This window comes from Octopus bimaculoides, chromosome 3, assembly GCF_001194135.2.
Source record: "Octopus bimaculoides isolate UCB-OBI-ISO-001 chromosome 3, ASM119413v2, whole genome shotgun sequence".
Classification (NCBI taxonomy): domain Eukaryota; kingdom Metazoa; phylum Mollusca; class Cephalopoda; order Octopoda; family Octopodidae; genus Octopus; species Octopus bimaculoides.
The window spans coordinates 157,248,822-157,267,888 of record NC_068983.1 but is presented as its reverse complement, the minus strand read 5'-3'; the positions used below and the strand labels follow the sequence as shown (position 1 = coordinate 157,267,888).

Genomic DNA, 19,067 nt, shown 5'->3' with positions numbered 1-19,067 from the left:
TCATCATCATCGTTGTTTAACGTCCGCTTTCCATGCTAGCATGGGTTGGACGATTTGACTGAGGACTGGTGAAACCAGATGGCTACACCAGGCTCCAATCTGATTTGGCAGAGTTTCTACAGCTGGATGCCCTTCCTAACACCAACCACTCAGAGAGTGTAGTGGGTGCTTTTTACGTGCCACCAGCACGAAGGCCAGTCAGGCAGTACTGGCAACGGCCATGCTCAAAATGGTGTATTTTATGTGCCACCCGCACAAGAGCCAGTCCAGGGGCACTGGCAACGATCTCGCTCGAAAGTCCTTACACATGCCGCGGGCACAAGTGCCAGAGGAAATGAATGTAATCGAATGTCAAGTATATTTAAAGAAAGCTAACTGTGAATGCTATAAAAATGCAAATCATCCTTTCTTCCTTAAATAGGTTCTCTTAATTTTTTCCATTCCATGGAATTTCCATGGATCCTGCTAGTTATAAAGAAGACACTAAATAATTTTGTTCCCTGGCACTTCACTCTCTTGCACTCTTGCTTTTTCTACTTTCTCTCTATTTCCCTTGCTCTTCCCTCTGGCTGGGTACCCATATATCTCCTCCATGGCAGCACACCTGTTTCTGCCCTCATTCTTGATCACTCACTCTCACTCCTTCTCTTGCTCTTCCCTCTGGTTAAGTTACCAGGTATCTCCTTTACTACAGCACACCTGTTTCTGGCCTCTTTCTTGTTAACTCCCCTCTCTCTTTTCCTATTTCTCTCTTCCTCTCTACCTCTCTCTTCCTCTCTCTCTATCTCTCTGTCTCTCTCTCTCTGTCTCTCTCTCTCTGTCTCTCTCTCTCTGTCTCTCTCTCTCTCTCTCTCACCATGTACTTCCTCTACAGCAAGACACTTGTTTCTGCCTCTCTGTCACACTCTAACCTTTCATCATCTGATGCAAGATCACTTCCTCTCTCAAAGATTTCTTGGTCTTGTAAGTTACTTGGTGACCCTGTCAGTGCTGGTGCTACATAAAAAGCATTCAGTCTACACTGCAAAGTTGGTATTTGGAAGGGCATCCAGCTGTAAAACCCATGCCAAAACTGACCTTGCCTGTGCTAGTGCCACGTAAAAAGCACTCAGTCCACTCTGTGGGGTAGTTGATGTTAGGAAGGGCATCCAGCTGTAAAAACCATGCCAAAGCAGACATAGTGCTGTCTTCTGCCTGGCCGGTTCTGTCAAACCATCCAACACTTGCCAGCATGGAAGGCAAGCATTAAACGATGATGATGATGACTATTAATGGTTACAAAATAATTTAAGGCAATTCTTTTGCATATCAGATATATCTAGTTTCACACAAAATTTGATTTTAAAATTAATATTGTTTGTTCTGTCAGATTTATATGTACATATTCTTTTTTTTACTTAATTTAGATATTTTTGAAGATGACAAGCACTGATATTCGAGAAGGGTTCATTTGTCCCATCTGTTTAAAAGATTATTCTTCTGTAACACAATTGCAAACACATTTTGAAGATGCACACACAACTGAAGAGAAAGCTGTTTCGCAGCAACTCAAAGGTAAGGGACTTCATATTTGAAATAAATCTTTTACACTGTCATATATATATATTATTTGTCATATATTATCTGTCCATCTTTGGTAACTAGAAGAATCATATATAACTTCTTGGGTTTTAAATGATTAAGAATATTTGATAATTTAAAGTAAATAGGTAAGATCTTTCATCTGTGGCCCCCATCAATTGATCTTGCTATGAAATTTTGCAATGAAAATGTACTCTATTCAAGCATTAATTAAAGAATTACATTTACTTACTTTAATGCTACAATTCTTTCATTCTGTGTTAGGCTTATTTGAAAAGGCCAAAAAACGACTGTTGGGTGATATGCTTGGGGAAAAAGAAGATTCTTTTGATGACAGAGAACAATCAAGTACAAATGCGCTCATACCTGGACTTTATCCTTTTTTCTGGGAGCCTCAGGAAATTGGTGAGTTAAATTTTAAATCCTCTTTCAATCATATTTCATATTTCTTGGGAATTATTTACCATAAAGAAATTTACATTTATCTAAAGTAAATATGTTGACATATATGTATGCATAGCCACTGGAAATGATAAATTCTCATCCAGGTTGGCTGCAAGTTCATATTGAAAAGGCCAAAATGCATCTGGCATCCTCACTGGCCACTGCTGACACATTTTGTTTTGTCTCCCTTCAATATTTATTGTGTTTTTGACATAGCTTTTCCATAAGTGATATTATCTCAGGATATGTACATCAACAATGTATATACATTATGATACATAGGTGGCTATTTTAATTTAATATTGCCTTCATTGTGTATAACAGATGTATACATATATATCACTATCATCATCATCATTTCATGTCCACTTTCTGTGTTAGTATGTGAAGGCACATGACTTAGTGGTTAGGGTAATTGGCTAATGATTGTAAGGTTGTGAGTTTGACTCCTGGTGGCAAGTCGTGTCCTTGAAGCAAAACATTTTATTTCATGTTGCTCCAGTCCACTCAGCTGTCAAAAATGAGTTGTACCTGAATTCAAAGGGCCGGCCTTGTCACATTCTGTGTCAAGCTGAACCTCCTTGTGAACTGTCATTCAATGAATTGTTTGCACAGAAACTCAGAGTCCTGAATGTAAGTGTTCCATACTTGTGTCACTTAATAAATTTAGTTCTCTGTTTCTAATGATATTAAAGTCTAATTTGTTTGTTGTTACACATGGTTTGTCATTATATACACACACACGCGTGCGTGCGTGCATGTGTGTGTGTGTATTATATATAATTTTTGCTTATGCTGAGGTAAAAAAAGCTATAAAGGAGCTCAATGCAACTGTGTAGAGTCATAATATACAATTCTGTTATTATGTACATATGTATTTCTAAAATTTAATGTGAAATGAATATGCATTCATTGCTACAATTTATTTAAATGTCTCAAACCATAAATTATTGTATTATGATCAAATAAATAATTATGAAATTTGAAAAAGTATGTTAACATTTCACATTTGAAAATTTCAGCATCACTTCTAAATGGCAGTGTAGTTATGACTAAGTAAAGGAGAGACAGAAAAGAAAGAGCAAACATATTTCATGTGGTTGTTGCTAATATTTGTATAAATAAAAATACTTGTAGGAATTTCTCGAAGTCACACTGAAACTTTCAAAGCAATTCGTGATGCCCGAGTGGACAGATTTGTGATAGAAACTAACAAGTTACTTATTAGGCTTGATAAACTAATAAGTCCTGAGGCACCTACTGACCCAAATAAGCGAAAAGGTAATTTCTACTCCATTTTTCCTTTAAAGTTGTTTCAGTTTTTTTCTTGCATAGTAATAAATGTATTTCTTTTTTTGTATATTCTGTTTTACATTTTCCACATTGATGAATTAGATTTGAGGAATATTTTCTTTGATGCTAAAGCAAATATTGAGGTGGCAAAGAATCAGATTCTTACAAACTAATGTTCTTTCATAAAGAATTGTTCAGGACTATTCCACCTCATGTGAACCATATAGAAAATATTGTTTACATTTAGGCTTTGACAAGCCCAGGATCATTTAAAAGTATTCTATAGGATCAAACATTATCATAACGAAGCCTTTAACCGCTTTGATACCAACCCTGAGGCTGCCTCTGGTTCTTTGATACAAACTTTGTTTTAAAATGATCTTAATTAAAGCCTTCCATCAGAAGTACTTGTTAATTTATGTTCAAAACACTAGCTTAACATTGTTCATCATCATCATCATCATCATCGTTTAACGTCCGCTTTCCATGCTAGCATGGGTTGGACGATTTGACTGAGGACTGGTGAAACCGGATGGCAACACCAGGCTCCAGTCCGATTTGGCAGAGTTTCTACAGCTGGATGCCCTTCCTAACGCCATTGTTGTAAAAATTAATTGAAATATAGGTAGTGTATTTCAGCAAAAATATAGTAACAAATGGATTAAGCAGATGTTTGCATGTGTGCATATTACCAAAATGTCCCCAAATCACCTATGGCCATATGGTATGAAATTCTCAAAATAACTCAAATTTACTTATTCATAACTAAATAAAAATATAGAAGCTAATGGTAACATGATTTCACTGACTTTATGTATGACTAGAGTAGTTTGGAGATAAAAATTCCATTATAAACTCATGCAAAAACACCACTTTATTAAATTTATAAATTTTAAAAAAAGCTATAGTTTCAAAAAACCAATCTCAAATCCACAATTATTTTAGAATTTAAATGAAACAATATTTTTTCTCATCTGAGCATGCTTTCACAAAGACTTGTAAACAGATGACACCATTTGTATGAATGTTTTTTTTTTTGTTTGTTTACAATCAGAATTGCTAAAAAATATATATTAGTGACAGAGGCAGTATTAATAGCGAGAGGTAATATTTATTCTCACTTAAATGTGGATGTTCTATTGGAACAAACTATACTGCGATAGTTACCATGAGAGAAACCCTCATATTAGTTTTTGGTACAAAATGCTCTCTTTTTTTACATCACTTGTTGGGTGGTAAATCCCTGCTACCTCCAGCACCAAGATCACCAGATCATGAAATTTTGACCTTCCTTGGTCTTCAACAATGATGGATACTCGACTGTTAGAGGTAGCAATGATTCATCTCCCTGCTAGCAATACGTAGATATATATGGTCTTGGTGCTGGAGGTGGTGGGGATCTATCTCCCTGCTATCGATGTAAACATGAGTGCATTTTGCACCAAAAGCCAATACGAGAGTTTCTCTCATGGCATCTACTGCTGTACAGTCTGTTCTAACAGAACATCCACGTTTAAGTGGGGATAAATATTACCAATCAAAATCATATTTCAAGACAAGGGAATGCTCATGCATACACACATGCAAGTGCATGTGTTAGAATATAGTGGCTGAAGGGTTAAACATTGTAACCATCAATTGGACATTAAAGACTGCACAACTCTCACTATCCTACACTACTTCTGTTTTTAGGTATCATGACTAAAAGGGTGCATAGAAGAAAGTATAGACATTGGAGCAAGAGTGCTAGAGATAAAAAGCAAGAGTATGATGAACCAAATAGTGCTTGGAGGGAGATGGCAATAATGGAGGCAGAAATGCTTGTATGAATACATGTGTGTATTTGTGTATATTGTGGAGGCACAATGGCCCAGCGGTAAGAGCAGTGGACTCGCGGTCATAGGATCGCGGTTTCGATTCCCAGACTGGGCGTTGTGCGTGTTTATTGAGCAAAAACACCTAAAGCTCCACGAGGCTCCGGCAGGGGATGGTGGCGAACCCTGCTGTACGCTTTCACCACAACTTTCTCTCACTCTTACTTCCTGTTTTTGTTGTGCCTGTAATTCAAAGGGTCAGCCTTGTCACACTGTGTCACGCTGAATATCCCCGAGAACTACGTTAAGGGTACACGTGTCTGTGGAGTACTCAGCCACTTGCACGTTAATTTCACGAGCAGGCTGTTCCGTTGATCGGATCAACTGGAACCCTCGACGTCGTAAGCGACGGAGTGCCAACAATATTTGTGTGTATACAAACAGATATCCATCCAACCCATGCCAGCATGGAAAATGAACGTTAAATGATGATGGATGATGATTGTTATAAGTGTGTTGTTATCATAGATATTTTTGATATTTTGGGAACTGTTTCAATGCAAATATTTAGCTATTAGTTTTTATTAATTTACTACTTAGGTGTTAAATACTGAAATATGTAAACTCTATATTTTTTGCAGTATTTGAAAAAACTGTGGTTCCTTGGGTAAATGATGCAGATGTGCCCATGTGTCCTTCTTGTGCTAGAACATTTATTGTCACCCGCAGACGACACCATTGTCGATTATGTGGAGGAATTGTCTGTGATAGATGCTCTCATTTTATGTCATTTTCATTTGCAAGTAAGTTCTCATTTATAGTGGTTTTTTTAAGTAATATATACATACCTATGTGTATGTATAGATGCATGCACATGTAAATATTGATGTTAAATTTGTTAATGACTATTTCATTATCATAAATTTAAGATTAATTGTGTATATAATCCACAGATTCTAAGCATTTTAGAAACAATTGAAATTAGCTGCAACTTATGTCTATGAATCATTCAATTTTGTTACATTTAAGAAAAAGGGTTTTAAAAGAAAAATATTTACTTTTAAATATATTTTAAAAATATTTCTTGTAATTCAAATGTGATTTTAATTGTTCAGTTTAAATCATTTTCACTTTTCAGAAAAATTAACAGATCCAGCTTTTAACTTCCAAAAAGAAAGTGGATTTTTAAAACGTTCCGGAAGTGATACAAGTCTCAACTCCATGTTTAGTGCTGAGGGTGAACAACATATTCGTACTTGTCTTGACTGTCGACGGCTTCTTGAACGACGTGATAGCTTGGTTGAACAAAGAAATTTAAAACCTGTCATTGTCCAGCTATATGAAGTAATATTTTATTAAAATTAACAATGTTTAAAATATTTTCATATCACTCTTAAGAATGTTTGTACAAATGTCTTCTGTAACAAATGTAATCCATCATACCAATGCCTCAATTAAATTGTCTTGCTATTTTTACTTTCCTATTAGAAACTGTATCAGAGTAAGGTAAAACATGTTTAACCATGTTTAAGTGGGGATAAATATTACCTCTAAGTATTAATACTGCCTCTGTTGCTAATATATAAAGCAAAACAATTTTTTATGCAGATAAATTCTTTTAATTATTGAAAGAAATATATCCTTATTTAAAATATAGTAGATCTGCAATACCTCCATTTAACTGAAAAAATCCTTTGAACAAAATTACATGTAATTCAATCAAAAATGCGTGTAGTTTATGCAATAAATAAAATATAGTGCCACTGGTCTGTTAGATTTTTATTTTATAAAAAAAATTGGCTTTATTTAATTTTCATGCTTTGTTTGAAATTTAGTTTATTTTCTGAAAGATACTCTGAGGCACAGGTTACTTCATTAAGGTTTTTAGATAAGAATTCTGTTATTAAAACTGGTTATAGAGGGTTGTCTTCACTTTTTGAATTTGACATTTGTTGTTTTGATAACTCTTTAAGGTTTTCATAAAAAGAAAAGAAAAAAACCTGTATAACCAACTTTTCTACCTAATACCCAGGTGTTTTTTTTCTGCTTTTGAGATAGGTTTTAGAGGGTAAGCACTTCTAAAATAGTCCATATTTGTTAACTCGAAAAACTAGATTTAATGAACATTTAACTCTTTCTTCATTTATAATGGAAATTGTGATGTAGTCTGATGTCAATACTTGCTGATCCCCTTGTTATCCAAATGCTAGATTAGATTATCTTTTGAGCTTTTCAACTCTTCCACAAGTCAACTGATTACATAAATTTGATGCTTTCTTTCTTATTGGCTTATGAGTGGAAAGTAAACACTGTGACTTATGCATTGAAACACTTAATATATTACTCCATTTTTTTCATAATTTCACTGTGTGTTTATGCTACTTCAGAAGTATTATACTCACTTAAAGTTTGCATCTTTTGTTTTTTATTTTTAAAATTTTATTTTAAAGTTGACAATGCAGATCCCTAATGATTCTGCAACAACACTTTACTTTTCTGCTTACATATTTTTAATAATCATTAATATTTCATGATATTGCTTTGTGCTGACATGACATGACAGGATAGCAAACGTACAGAATTTTAAAAAATATGATACTTCAAGATATTACAAAAATTACACACAAGTTGTATAATGCAACATGAGCAGACACTCCAGAATGCAAAAGTAAGTCATGTGTGACCAACTGATTGCTTCATTTTGCAACAAAATAGTTCCTTATAAGGAAGTTCAAATTTAAGTAGGAAATTCATGGACAACCAGGCAATAAGAATTTTTTCTTTTGTGTGTGTTACACTTGTGCAATATTAGGCTGCATTATATTAAGGTTTTGTTCATTCTAGAAGTGTTATAATTAATATTAATGGAACCTTTTTATTTATTGAAGGGTTTTGTTGTTAATTGTTCATCTCAATTTCAGTTCATATATTTTTTTAGTGGCAATCCTTTTATCTCCTATTTTTCCATCCATAACAGAAATTAAGAACTTGTATCGAAGAAGCAGAACAACAACTTCCCAGATTTTTACCAATGGTTGAATCTTTGAGGTAAATAGATTAGTCACTATTGTAAAATTAAAAGTTTGAAAAATGTTAACATTTTAATGATGTGCATATATAATATATATATACATATATATATATTTTGAAAATATATTTTGTTTTTCAGTAATGGTGAATCAACTTACAGTTTAAATGAAGCAAATCAGTTGCGTTGTCAACTATTAAAACTGTATGAATATATTGATATAATAAGGTAAGATAATTTTGCTTTTTTCTTTTACAGTTTGTGTATGATTACTAGTGGGCTTGTTATAGTTTCTCTGTCATGTGAGTGATGCATGTACAGTTTGTGTGTTCATTGATGATTTTGTTCTTTATCCATTACTCTGTCTAGTTTGAGTAGTCTTGTATTAGAATGTCTAGAGAGGTAGCCAATAGTGGTGTGTCACAACTGTTCCAAACTTATGAATGGTGGAAGCACACTCAGTTTTTTGCCTTCATACTATTATCTGGCTGCACTCAAAATAAAAAGGCTGGGTGTATAAAGAAAAAAAATTAAAGATTTTAAAATATTCTAAAAACAAAAAATGATGTAAATGGAATATGCCCTCTTTTATTACAGAAGAATAAATTAGTCAGAGAAGATAATATAATTACTGTGTCAAATGTAATGGTTATTTATTCACATTGTATTTTATGTGTAGACTTGAAATTTTTCCAGTAGGTGTAAAAATACCAATGATTCACAATTATATATTTTTCAATAAAATCAGGGTCGTGAATTAATGTTAAATTGTTTGACTGTTTTATCCTGATATTTTGCATGGCATTCTGAAGATCTTTTTCACTTTGGCTATCAAAAATACCCTTGCTCGTCAGACAATAATTCAGAAACATTTATATCTGACTCATCTAAAATCAAGTCACTGTTATTTTCAGTTTTTTCTTCAACAATTTCTAAGTCTTCAAGTGTAATTCCCCCCACATTGGAATCATTATATGCTGAAGCCATATTGGTAATTACAAAAATATCAATCACCACTTCAAATATTGAGAAAAAATACTCACGCACTGCTGAAAATTTCACAGTATTTACAATTATATTTAGACAGAAATTTTATCTTGCATTATCTTGTAGCTTTGAGATTTAAATGATGTGATTGTTTATTTTTAGAATGACATTGTAGGGCACATGTAAGAGGCCAGATCAGGTCATACACCAGATATGGTTGGTTTAAATGCTAAATGGTTAAGTTCTCATCAATAAAGATCTCTTATTATTCTTTACTTAACCAGTTGACTTGTAAAATATTGCTCTAAATGTAATTGTCTTAAATTTAGAATATTACTATGTATAAAATGATTTTCTGTTCAGAGACATACACACTTTAATTTCTTATAATTTTATATAATTGAAACCCTTGTTATTGGAATTAAACTGTATAAGATTTATTGTTGAAATTACAAACTATTTTCTTTTCTATTTTTACAGTAAAAAGATTTTGACACTGGGTGTAAACAATGAAACATCTCCACCTCTAAGACAACTATACTTGCAAAGAGCAATACGTACTTTTTCTAGTAACTTTTTGAAAGAGAACTTGAGTGGAATTCAACAACTTCCATCTCAAGAAGAATATGAAAAGATGAAAAATTCTCATACTGTGGAGATGCAACAAAAATTTGCACTAGAACGAAAAGAAGCCATGTTAGCTCAAGAGCAAGAACAACAAAAGTCTTCTACTGATTCATCAACAAGCAGTTTTTCTCAACATCGACAGCATCATTCTCCATCTCAAGAGGATGCTTCCAGAACTGAAACTAATGGTAACATTGGTAAAGGCTGGAAGCCATCTGAGATTTCTTCTTATTCACAGAATACAAATGATCCCATGTTGCAGCAGATAGAAATAATTTGTGGATATATTAAACAAGCAAAACAAGCCCAAAAATTTGATGAAGTTGAAATGTTGGAGCAAAATTTACAAGAACTTCAACTTGAATATAATAAACAAAACAAATAAAATTTCAAAGGTTCATTCAATAAATGCCTCATTTAACTTCAGAATTATTTTCATTTTATTTTACATTTTTATGTTTTTTAACATCCATTCCTACTTCCCTTTCTCTCTTTATTGTTTTATTTTGAAACAGAAGTATAAGTTTTTTATAGAAAGTTAAGGAAGTGATGTTTAAATTCTCAATCGCAGAATAATGCTAATAATATAGCCTGAACAGGATAAACTATCCCTATTTTTGCAGAGAAAAGTGTAGGTGGCCAGCTGTGGACTCAAACTCACATCCCCGTCATTACATGTGATTAAGCTAAACTCACCACCACAAATTCCTCTGCAAATTAAGATATATAAATCTCGCTTTATGAGACGCACTTGCATCCATTCATCCGTTCAGTCAATCAATTTGAGAACCTTTCATATATTCATCATCAATATTTTACATCCACTTTTCTATGCTTGCATGTGTCAGATAGAATTTGTTGAGGCAAATTTCTACGGCTGGATACTTTTCCTGTTGCCAACCTTCACCTGTTTTCATGCAGGGTAATATTTCCCACGGCCAAACATTCTTATGGAAGACTGGAAATAAACAACATGCTCACTTACAACCATCAGGCTGTTTCAGATTAGGAGATTTACACACCTGGCACAGTCAAATACATTGATGATATTATGTGCAACAAGAGTATTTTCACTAAATTTCTCAAGGCTGAGTGACATAGAAGAGTTATGTCCAGTGGTTCAGGTTTTTTAAGCTGTATTGGTAGCAACTGAAAAAGTGGGAGGGAATGAAAATGTTGGAGACAGTTGTTAACAACTGTCTCCATCACCTTTGAGATGCTGGAAATAAGAGTAGAAGGATAGTTTACTAGATCAGTGATATTGTCCATCTTGAGAATGGAACCTTCAATAGGATAGAGTCCTGAAGAGGGACAGAAAGGGACATTGTTGAGGTTAGGTACTAGCTTTGAGAAGCATTATTTGAAGGTAAGAGGACACTGTCAGGGCTGGAATCTTGTTGTTCTGAAACAACTGGAATTGCTTTCACACTTGGTATGTATGTGTATGTAGTGGTGATGCTGGTTGATTGAAGAGTATTGTGTGCTGTATAGAGTTGGATGCAAATTAGGCAACAAAAGTGAAGGCTTTCTCAATGATTGAGAAGCAGAAGATTGGAGGATACAGGCAGCGAAGTTGGTAGAGACCCTTTTGGCCAGAGACCAGAAGGACCAGCTGCATGTTGTGAGATGTGAGAGCTAACAGGTTGTGCAAAGCACAAAATCATCTTTTGTGTTTTGAATGTAGTGATATGTAAAAGCCTCCCAGTTTGTAGGAGTAGGTGATTTCTTTTTCCCATGTATTGCAAGCGATATTCTTTGCCAGATACAAGTCAACTACTAGTGGGATTTGGGGTTGTATGGTTGGGATATGAAGGAACATATCTAAGATGAGAGTTTCAGTCTCCCAGTTGGTTGTTTCTGCCTTGCCTAGTTAGCATAGAACTGGCTGAGCTTTGGCTAATCTAATCAGCTGAAATGAAGTTCCAAAGTATCCAGAAGGTAGGGGCATTGTTTAGTGTGTGGATATGTGGTGGGAAGTTATAATGTGGCAGTGGCTGGATTATTCACTAAGTGCAGAGATAGTTTGGTAGCAGGTGGGTTTAGAAATGAGAAAGAGATCAAGGATGTTTAGAGCATCTGTGTCATTCAAGAATGAAATTAATTATATGAAAAGATAAAGATTGTAAAATATTTGGTTTCTGTATCATCAAAATCAGTGTGGGATGAGTGCATGAGTCAAAAAGAGTTTTGAAAAGTGGAGTCTTATCAGTGAGGAGTGGAGTGAGCATAGAGGTTCTCGATGTAGGAAGAAATATGATCAGAGTTGTTGTTTAGTTACAGGTCAATTTTTTACTGACCAGAGCTATGATCAAAGAAATTCCAGTGTGACCATCCTGTTTTTTCCCCCTACATGCTGGAAACTCAAGATCTCATTATCCATATGTCCTTTTTCAAGACAGCAGGGTGTGAATTGATGGAGATTTAGCTGTTAGTTGTAACAGGTTGAGTAACCACATAGAGGTTTCTTTGGTGACTAGTCAAAGAGTTGTTGATAGATTGAATTCAAAGAGTTGTGGAGGCATGGGAAAGGAAGAATTCAAACCAGAGTAAGTTGTAAAACCTTTTTACAGATATCTAGATGAGTGAGTGATAGGGAAAGTGAAATCTGTATAACATGGGGCAATGTAAAGAAGATATTTTTGCATAGAACAAGAAGGCAATTTTATCCGATTTTCAATATTGTAAATACTGAAGTTAAAGTAAAATATTAGTCATTCAATGCAATGATGTAACATTTATCTGGCTGCATTGTATGTCAAGTATTTTACTATGAAATGTAGAAAATGTAATGCAGAACACTACTTGAAGTTTTAGATGTTTAATCTCTTATAAACAAAGCCAACTGCTGAATGTGGGTATTGGCTGCTGTATAATAAAAGGTAAAGATACAAATTCAAACCTAAATTAAATGTAAATTAATTCAGTATTCTGACATGTTAGACTCTTCACTATGTTAAAAACTCAAAATGGGTTTTGAATACTATATAATTACTTGACCTTTCTACACTGCTATTTCAATTTAACTTGATTCACTTCAATGACTGACAGAGGAAGTTATTTGTAAAGTTGCTCTAATTTTTTTTAATGCAAGAACTGTACCATGAAGATTCAAAGGAATTTTTTAATACTAATCCTAAGAACAAATAAAGTAAAAACTACTGGGATTACAAATCCAAACCTAAGATGCTGTGAGACAGATAAAAAAAAATGCTTTACATTACAAGCTATTAATTTGAATACAATGATGGGTATCTGAAGTTACTTGAGAAATTTGTTGACCTAAAAGCCTTAAATGTTGACAAAAATTGGTCATCAGAACATTTTTAGTCATTTGACCTTTTGTTAAAGAGACAGAAGTTTAAAATATTAACATCTCTGACAAGAGAGAACATTTTGTTTTCAGGCTATCAGAATAATATCCACCATGACGATGCCATAATGTATTCTTAAAAAATAACAATAATAATAAGACAAGCATATTTAATTAGCTTTCTCAAGAGGTAGTTTGTATTGATATTAATCTTGAAGTTTATATGACATTTATTTATTGAAAGCTAAATTTATTGACATCAATGTACCATGGCTTCTTTCTAAATCAAATATCAAATTATATGTCTGTCAAAATCTATCCAACAAAATTCAGTAAATAACATCAAATTTATAAAAATGAAGTCTGATACAAATTAGAAATTTATGATAGGTACAGGCATGATTGTATGGTTAAGAAGCTTGCTTCTCAACCATATGGTGTCAGGTTCAGTCCCTCTGTATTGTATGTTGGACAAGTGTTTTCTACTTTAGCTCTGGGCCAACCAAAGCCTTGAGAGGAGATTTAACAGACAGAAACTGAAAGAAGACTCGTGTGTGTGTACAGGAAAAATTTTATCGTCACTAATTGTGACTGAGGGTGCTGGGTAGCACCTATATTGCTAGAAATAAGAGTTAAAACTTTTAGAACTGCAAGAAAGCTCATTTTCATATACTGACTGGGGAGATAACTGCCCATAAGTGAAGCTAGAATCACTGGACTAGACTAGTTTCATCTCTAACTCGGCCATAAATTTAAATGGTAAATATATATACTGACAGTCTGCTTGAAAACTGGTGCTGGTGTGTTTATGTCCCTGTGACTTAGCAGTTCGGCAAAAGAGATTGATAGAATAAGTACCAGGCTTAAAAAAAAGTACTAGGGTCAATTCATTCAACTAAAATTCTTCAAGGCGGTGCCCCAGCATGGCTGCAGTTTAATGACTGAAACAAGGTAACAATAATTGTTTCTTATATGCAGCCTAGAATTTGTATATTTGTGTGCTGGATACAGTTTTTCAACACACAATGCGGATGATGATGACAACAATGATGGTGAAGATGATTGTAATGATTTTTAATTATTCCTTTGTGTTCAAAATATTTTATTCCATTTAATTTACAATTAAAGATTTTATAACAGTCAATTGTTATTTTTAGTTTCCAAAGTTTGAGCTCTAGAGATTTTAGTACAGAAATATTTCATTGACGGATTTAAAAACAATTTTCTTTCTTAAATTAAAAGATAAAACCTTTTCAATTAGTTACACTTATTTCATGTTTAAACAGTTGGCAAATATCATTAGCTGTATAAAAAGAAAGCAATGATTATCATATATATATGTGTGTGTGTTTATGTGCTTAAATGTATGTGTATATGTGTGTATATATGTATATATAATCTAAACACTAATTAAAAATTCTTTTATGGTAATTGACAAACTCAGCCAAAATTTCAGGAGAAGAAATAGTTCCTCCTTATGAGCTAAAAAATATATAATGTTTCAACTATTGCTAACTATTTACAAGGCACACATATATTTCACAATGCCACTTTTTTAGCTCTTTTTGAATTTACTGGATCTATGCTAACAACTGTAACACACATGGTGTTCTTTATATTGCTGTCTTTAATCTCACTGTGTATCACTACCATGATTCCATTCTTTCAAGCTCTTGAGAATTATTTTCTTTGCTTGAAAACATTTAATACATTATGGGACAAGGAAATAAACATAAAAATAATATATCTCTAATATTCATTGTCAGTAAATACATATTGTTGCTTTTGAAACTGAATTATGTTTTCTTTTTCACAAGTAATGCTATATACCAAAAAAATCATGATTCTTTTAGTTTAAACACTTTAAACAAATTTTTATAGCACTGTTAAACTAGAACTGTGTTAAACATTTGATTTACTTCCATTAACATTTTTAGTTTCAACAAAAGTAATATTTAAATATATGCTTTCATTAAAAAACATAAGATTTGCAGGCCACAGCACGTCTTTAAAACACTTTAGTCAAGAGATTTTAAAAATTTCTGTTGCAGTAACATAATTTTCTGCATAATGATATTATTTAAGTAATCCACTGTATATGCGTGCAGCTTGATAACGTATGTCTTCATTCTTGTGTTTACTTAACAAGAAAACTTTGCTTTTAAGATCTCTTATCATATGGACACCATACAAAGCTGTATACATTGTTTCAGGAGAAGCTGCTTTGTCTGTGTAAGGTAGAGACGATTGTGTTATTTTGTGCTCTTTAACTGTGTGAACGATATTAGCAAGTAAAGTTGTCCATCGTAGCACAAGTGCCTCTTCAACATCTCGATGTAATAGAGCCAGTGTAGATTGTGGGGCCTAAAAATATATCATTAAATGAAAGTTAAAAACAATATTGTTATGTTTTGTGTTAACTGAAATGCATATGCTTTAATTGAATCAGGTAAAATATAAACATACAAGGCCAATAAATCATATAAAAACTACAAATGTTTTGTCTGATAAATTTGTGACATCTTCCAGAAACTATAAAGAAGAGAGAAACATGAATAGTATAAGTGAGAGAATTTAGATGCTAAAAAACGATTCTGTAAAGATACTAGGAGATATTTATTTAGAAAGAAATAGATTAAACTTTGTTTTCATAATCAAGATAACAGTAAAGGGTAAAAGCCTATTTTTATATTTAAAAAACTTTGGATTCTTAGATGTCTGCTAAACTGATTCTATTCCAAATCATTCAAATTCTAGTTTTTGTTTGTTTCTCAACCTTTCCTATGAAGAATAGCTCTGCCAATTTTATGTTGGTAACTCTCAGTTGGAAATGTGCTTTGCTTGTGACTCGTTACTGATATCATTGCTTAACTGTTATTGTGGTTGGTATGACAAATTTGAAAAATTGCAGTCAGATACATCAACAGATATTTAATCTTAACTGAATAAGGTCAATTGATGTAAAATAACATACCTTAATTAAATGAAAACCTGAAGGGAAAACTAACAATAAGATAATTTTTTTGCTTTCTTTCAATCTAAAGAATGTTAGTTAAAACAAATTTAATACAAACAGTTTCATGTATCAAAAAAAAATTTGGTTTCAGAATCAATTCCTCTACAAATTTTGCATTTTTTCAGTTTCATAACACATGGGGAAAACTTACCTACCTCCACTAATTGGACAGTGTCAACCTGTTACTGCAATTCCTGAAAATCATCATCCAAAAAAAAAACAGAAGATGCTGTTGTGCATCTTTTACTTTTCAGCAAATTTAGAATTTAGAGATAAATCTATTTTGTATACATACCTTAGCTGCCAGTAAATGACGAACCATTTCAGAGCTACAGGAAAGATTCACTAGTACTTTCAATGCTTGCAGTTTGATAGATATATTGTCACCATCTATTAATTGATAGAGATTTTCAACTAATTGTGTATAGTGACCATGATGTTTCTCTGTAGTAGATAAGTTGGTAAGGGCTCTTAATGTAGCTAGCAATGCACTTTCTTTGATATGGTCACCAAGTATGAGATCTACCAATAAAGGCACCGAATCCTGTAAATTGCAATATTTTTATTAGAAATATATAAATATAAATGTTTAAAATAAAATCCTAAAACTGCAGAAGTTTATAACTTAGCATAAAATTTTCATATAGTTGTATAATATTAAAATAAAAATTTCACACAGCTAAGAAAAGAAAAAATGTACTAAAGTATCAATGTTGCTATTTTAGCAAAACTTTTACAAGATTACATTTAAATTAGCAGCTTCTGATTTCTTTTAGTAAATATTTGATTCCTCATTTCTGAGTCATTTGGGATCATTGTAATGAATACATCTGAGGCAGCTAAGGAAGTCTCTACAAGCAGTTACATCACAAGTAGAAGATGCAGTTACTTTATAAAATGTATGTACATAAGTCATAGCCCACCAGACATCAGAGCTCTAGCACAAATCTTTCTCCTTTATTACAGAATCTACTATTGTCATGTATAGCAAAACTTAGAGATAGATTAAAAGTATTTGCATCCTTTCATTGGGAATTAGAACACTGTTTCTGAACTGTGGTTGGAATGAACGTCTCTCACAAGAAAATCTAGATATTTAGGAAAGAGGATCAGAAATGTATAATTTCACTTGTTGCCTGTAAGTGACAATGAACCATAGGTTGGTATATTGGGTTTCTCTTTCTGGTCAAATATCTGATCTACTCCTAGACTGTTTGAACCTCTGCAGGTTGCTGCTTGGGAAAGAAAACATTTAATTCATAAAGCATTTCAAAAGGTTGAAGCTGTATGGCAAAAGAATTTTTAGTACAAGAGGTAAGGTGGATCTGAGAGTGAACAATAAGGATGATGAGAGGAGAAGCAGACACATTGAATGGGTTCTGAGGATAAAAAAAATCTATTGTCATGGCAACCGAAGAAACATAGAAAGATACAATGTAACAATGCGAGAGTGACTGTAGTGAATTGTTGAGCAAAGTGTTGCATATCAGTTGGGTGACTTTTATTTAAATGCAATTCAGAATGTCATTGTATGAGTACTTCTTATATATCTAGAACAGTGTAGCTGTTGTAGAATATATCAGCAATACTCTAATCTGGTGAACAGGAACAAACAAATTCACACTGCATAACATTAAACAATACCAATATACTACTGACTAAAAAGCAAATTCCAGGCTATAACATACAGCAAAAATAACATATCTCTCTGTGCTAGCAGGAGTTTATTGGGTCTTCCAAATAGCATATTGGTTTTTTGTTATTTCATCCATAGGCATCACCATCCTGAAATCTGAGTGCACTACTTTTTTTCCATCTCCTCCTTCCATGACTGATGTTAGTTATCTTTCCTACAGATGCAGAACGATACTTTTAATGCTAAGTCACTCTCTCAACTAACTTGTGTTCAACTTTTTTATGCAGGTTAACATTATACATGCAACAGATCAAGCTCATTCATTTATTTCTCTAGTCTCAAGAAGTTCCCTATATTCAATGCTTACTTCACACAACTCTGTAGCAAGCACATTTTGTGCACATGCATCATACAGTTTGTCTTCTGTATGAAAAGAGAAACAAATCTCTGAAGTTCTTCAATAGTTGACTGTCGATTCATAGTGACTAATTACATTTCAGTAATTACATCACTTGCAATTTCATTACCTGCTACTTTCATTGCAAGATAATTATACTGAATGCTAATGTCTGTAAATTTGTTGTCATATCAAATACAACATTGGTAAATTCCTCCTCATACTTTTTATCTGCAGAATAAAGATATCACCAAGTATTATTTAAAGCCTTTAATCACATAGTAAATACATCGCATTTCATTATGAAAGAGCAAAGAAATTAAGAAAAATAAGAATCCTTCTGATGTTCTGAAAATCTTACCAATACAGCAGATGCAAATTTCATTATTTTCATTATTTCCATCGCTGAAATTTCACATCTCTCTCTCTCTCTCATAGACACACACTCACACACAAAGAAAGAAAAAGTGTAGCAAGAATTCAATGTATTAAAGAATACTAAAACATGAAATATTGGATGATTCAAGAGGCACAAATCAAAATGTTTCTCTCTTTATCCAATTTAAAATAGCATGATTATATTTTTAGAAGTCATTCTATGCTCCGTTGGATGTGTAATGTCAATGTGAATACCCGTCAGAGTGTAAGTATCTTGAGAGAAAAGCTGAACATTAGAAGCATCAGTTGTGGTGTGCAAGAGAGACGATTGCGCTGGTATGGACATGTGGTGAGAATGGATGAAGATAGCTGCGTGAAAAAGTGCCACACCCTAACTGTTGAAGGAACCCGTGGAAGAGGTAAGCCCAGGAAGACCTGGGCTGAGGTGGTGAGGCAAGACCTTCGTACATTGGGCCTCACCGAGGCGATGACTACTGACCGAGACCTTTGGAAATGTGCTGTGCGTGAGAAGACCCGGCAAGCCAAGTAAGATCGT

General features: G+C 33.3%; 2 protein-coding genes across 3 annotated transcripts in view; one reads left to right on the top strand and one right to left on the bottom strand.

Moving 5' to 3' along the window:
- Positions 1-10,203, top strand: part of LOC106883945 (rabenosyn-5) — an 18,344-nt gene extending 8,141 nt beyond the window's left edge. Inside the window, exons 2-9 of the mRNA XM_014935099.2 lie at positions 1,407-1,554; positions 1,846-1,986; positions 3,163-3,306; positions 5,774-5,935; positions 6,271-6,476; positions 8,110-8,180; positions 8,302-8,388; positions 9,628-10,203. Of these exons, the coding sequence (XP_014790585.1) occupies positions 1,419-1,554; positions 1,846-1,986; positions 3,163-3,306; positions 5,774-5,935; positions 6,271-6,476; positions 8,110-8,180; positions 8,302-8,388; positions 9,628-10,159 (1,479 nt within the window). The 5' untranslated portion in view covers positions 1,407-1,418 and the 3' untranslated portion in view covers positions 10,160-10,203. The remainder of the gene's footprint in view (positions 1-1,406; positions 1,555-1,845; positions 1,987-3,162; positions 3,307-5,773; positions 5,936-6,270; positions 6,477-8,109; positions 8,181-8,301; positions 8,389-9,627) is intronic.
- A 3,966-nt stretch (positions 10,204-14,169) lies between these two features.
- LOC106883946 (uncharacterized) overlaps positions 14,170-19,067 on the bottom strand; it is a 12,004-nt gene continuing 7,106 nt past the window's right edge. For both annotated transcript variants that reach the window (XM_014935100.2, XM_014935101.2), the window contains exons 4-5: positions 16,396-16,644; positions 14,170-15,448 (exon numbers count right to left, since the gene is read on the bottom strand). In XM_014935100.2, coding sequence (XP_014790586.1) covers positions 15,161-15,448; positions 16,396-16,644 — 537 coding nt within the window. In that variant the 3' untranslated portion in view covers positions 14,170-15,160. The remainder of the gene's footprint in view (positions 15,449-16,395; positions 16,645-19,067) is intronic.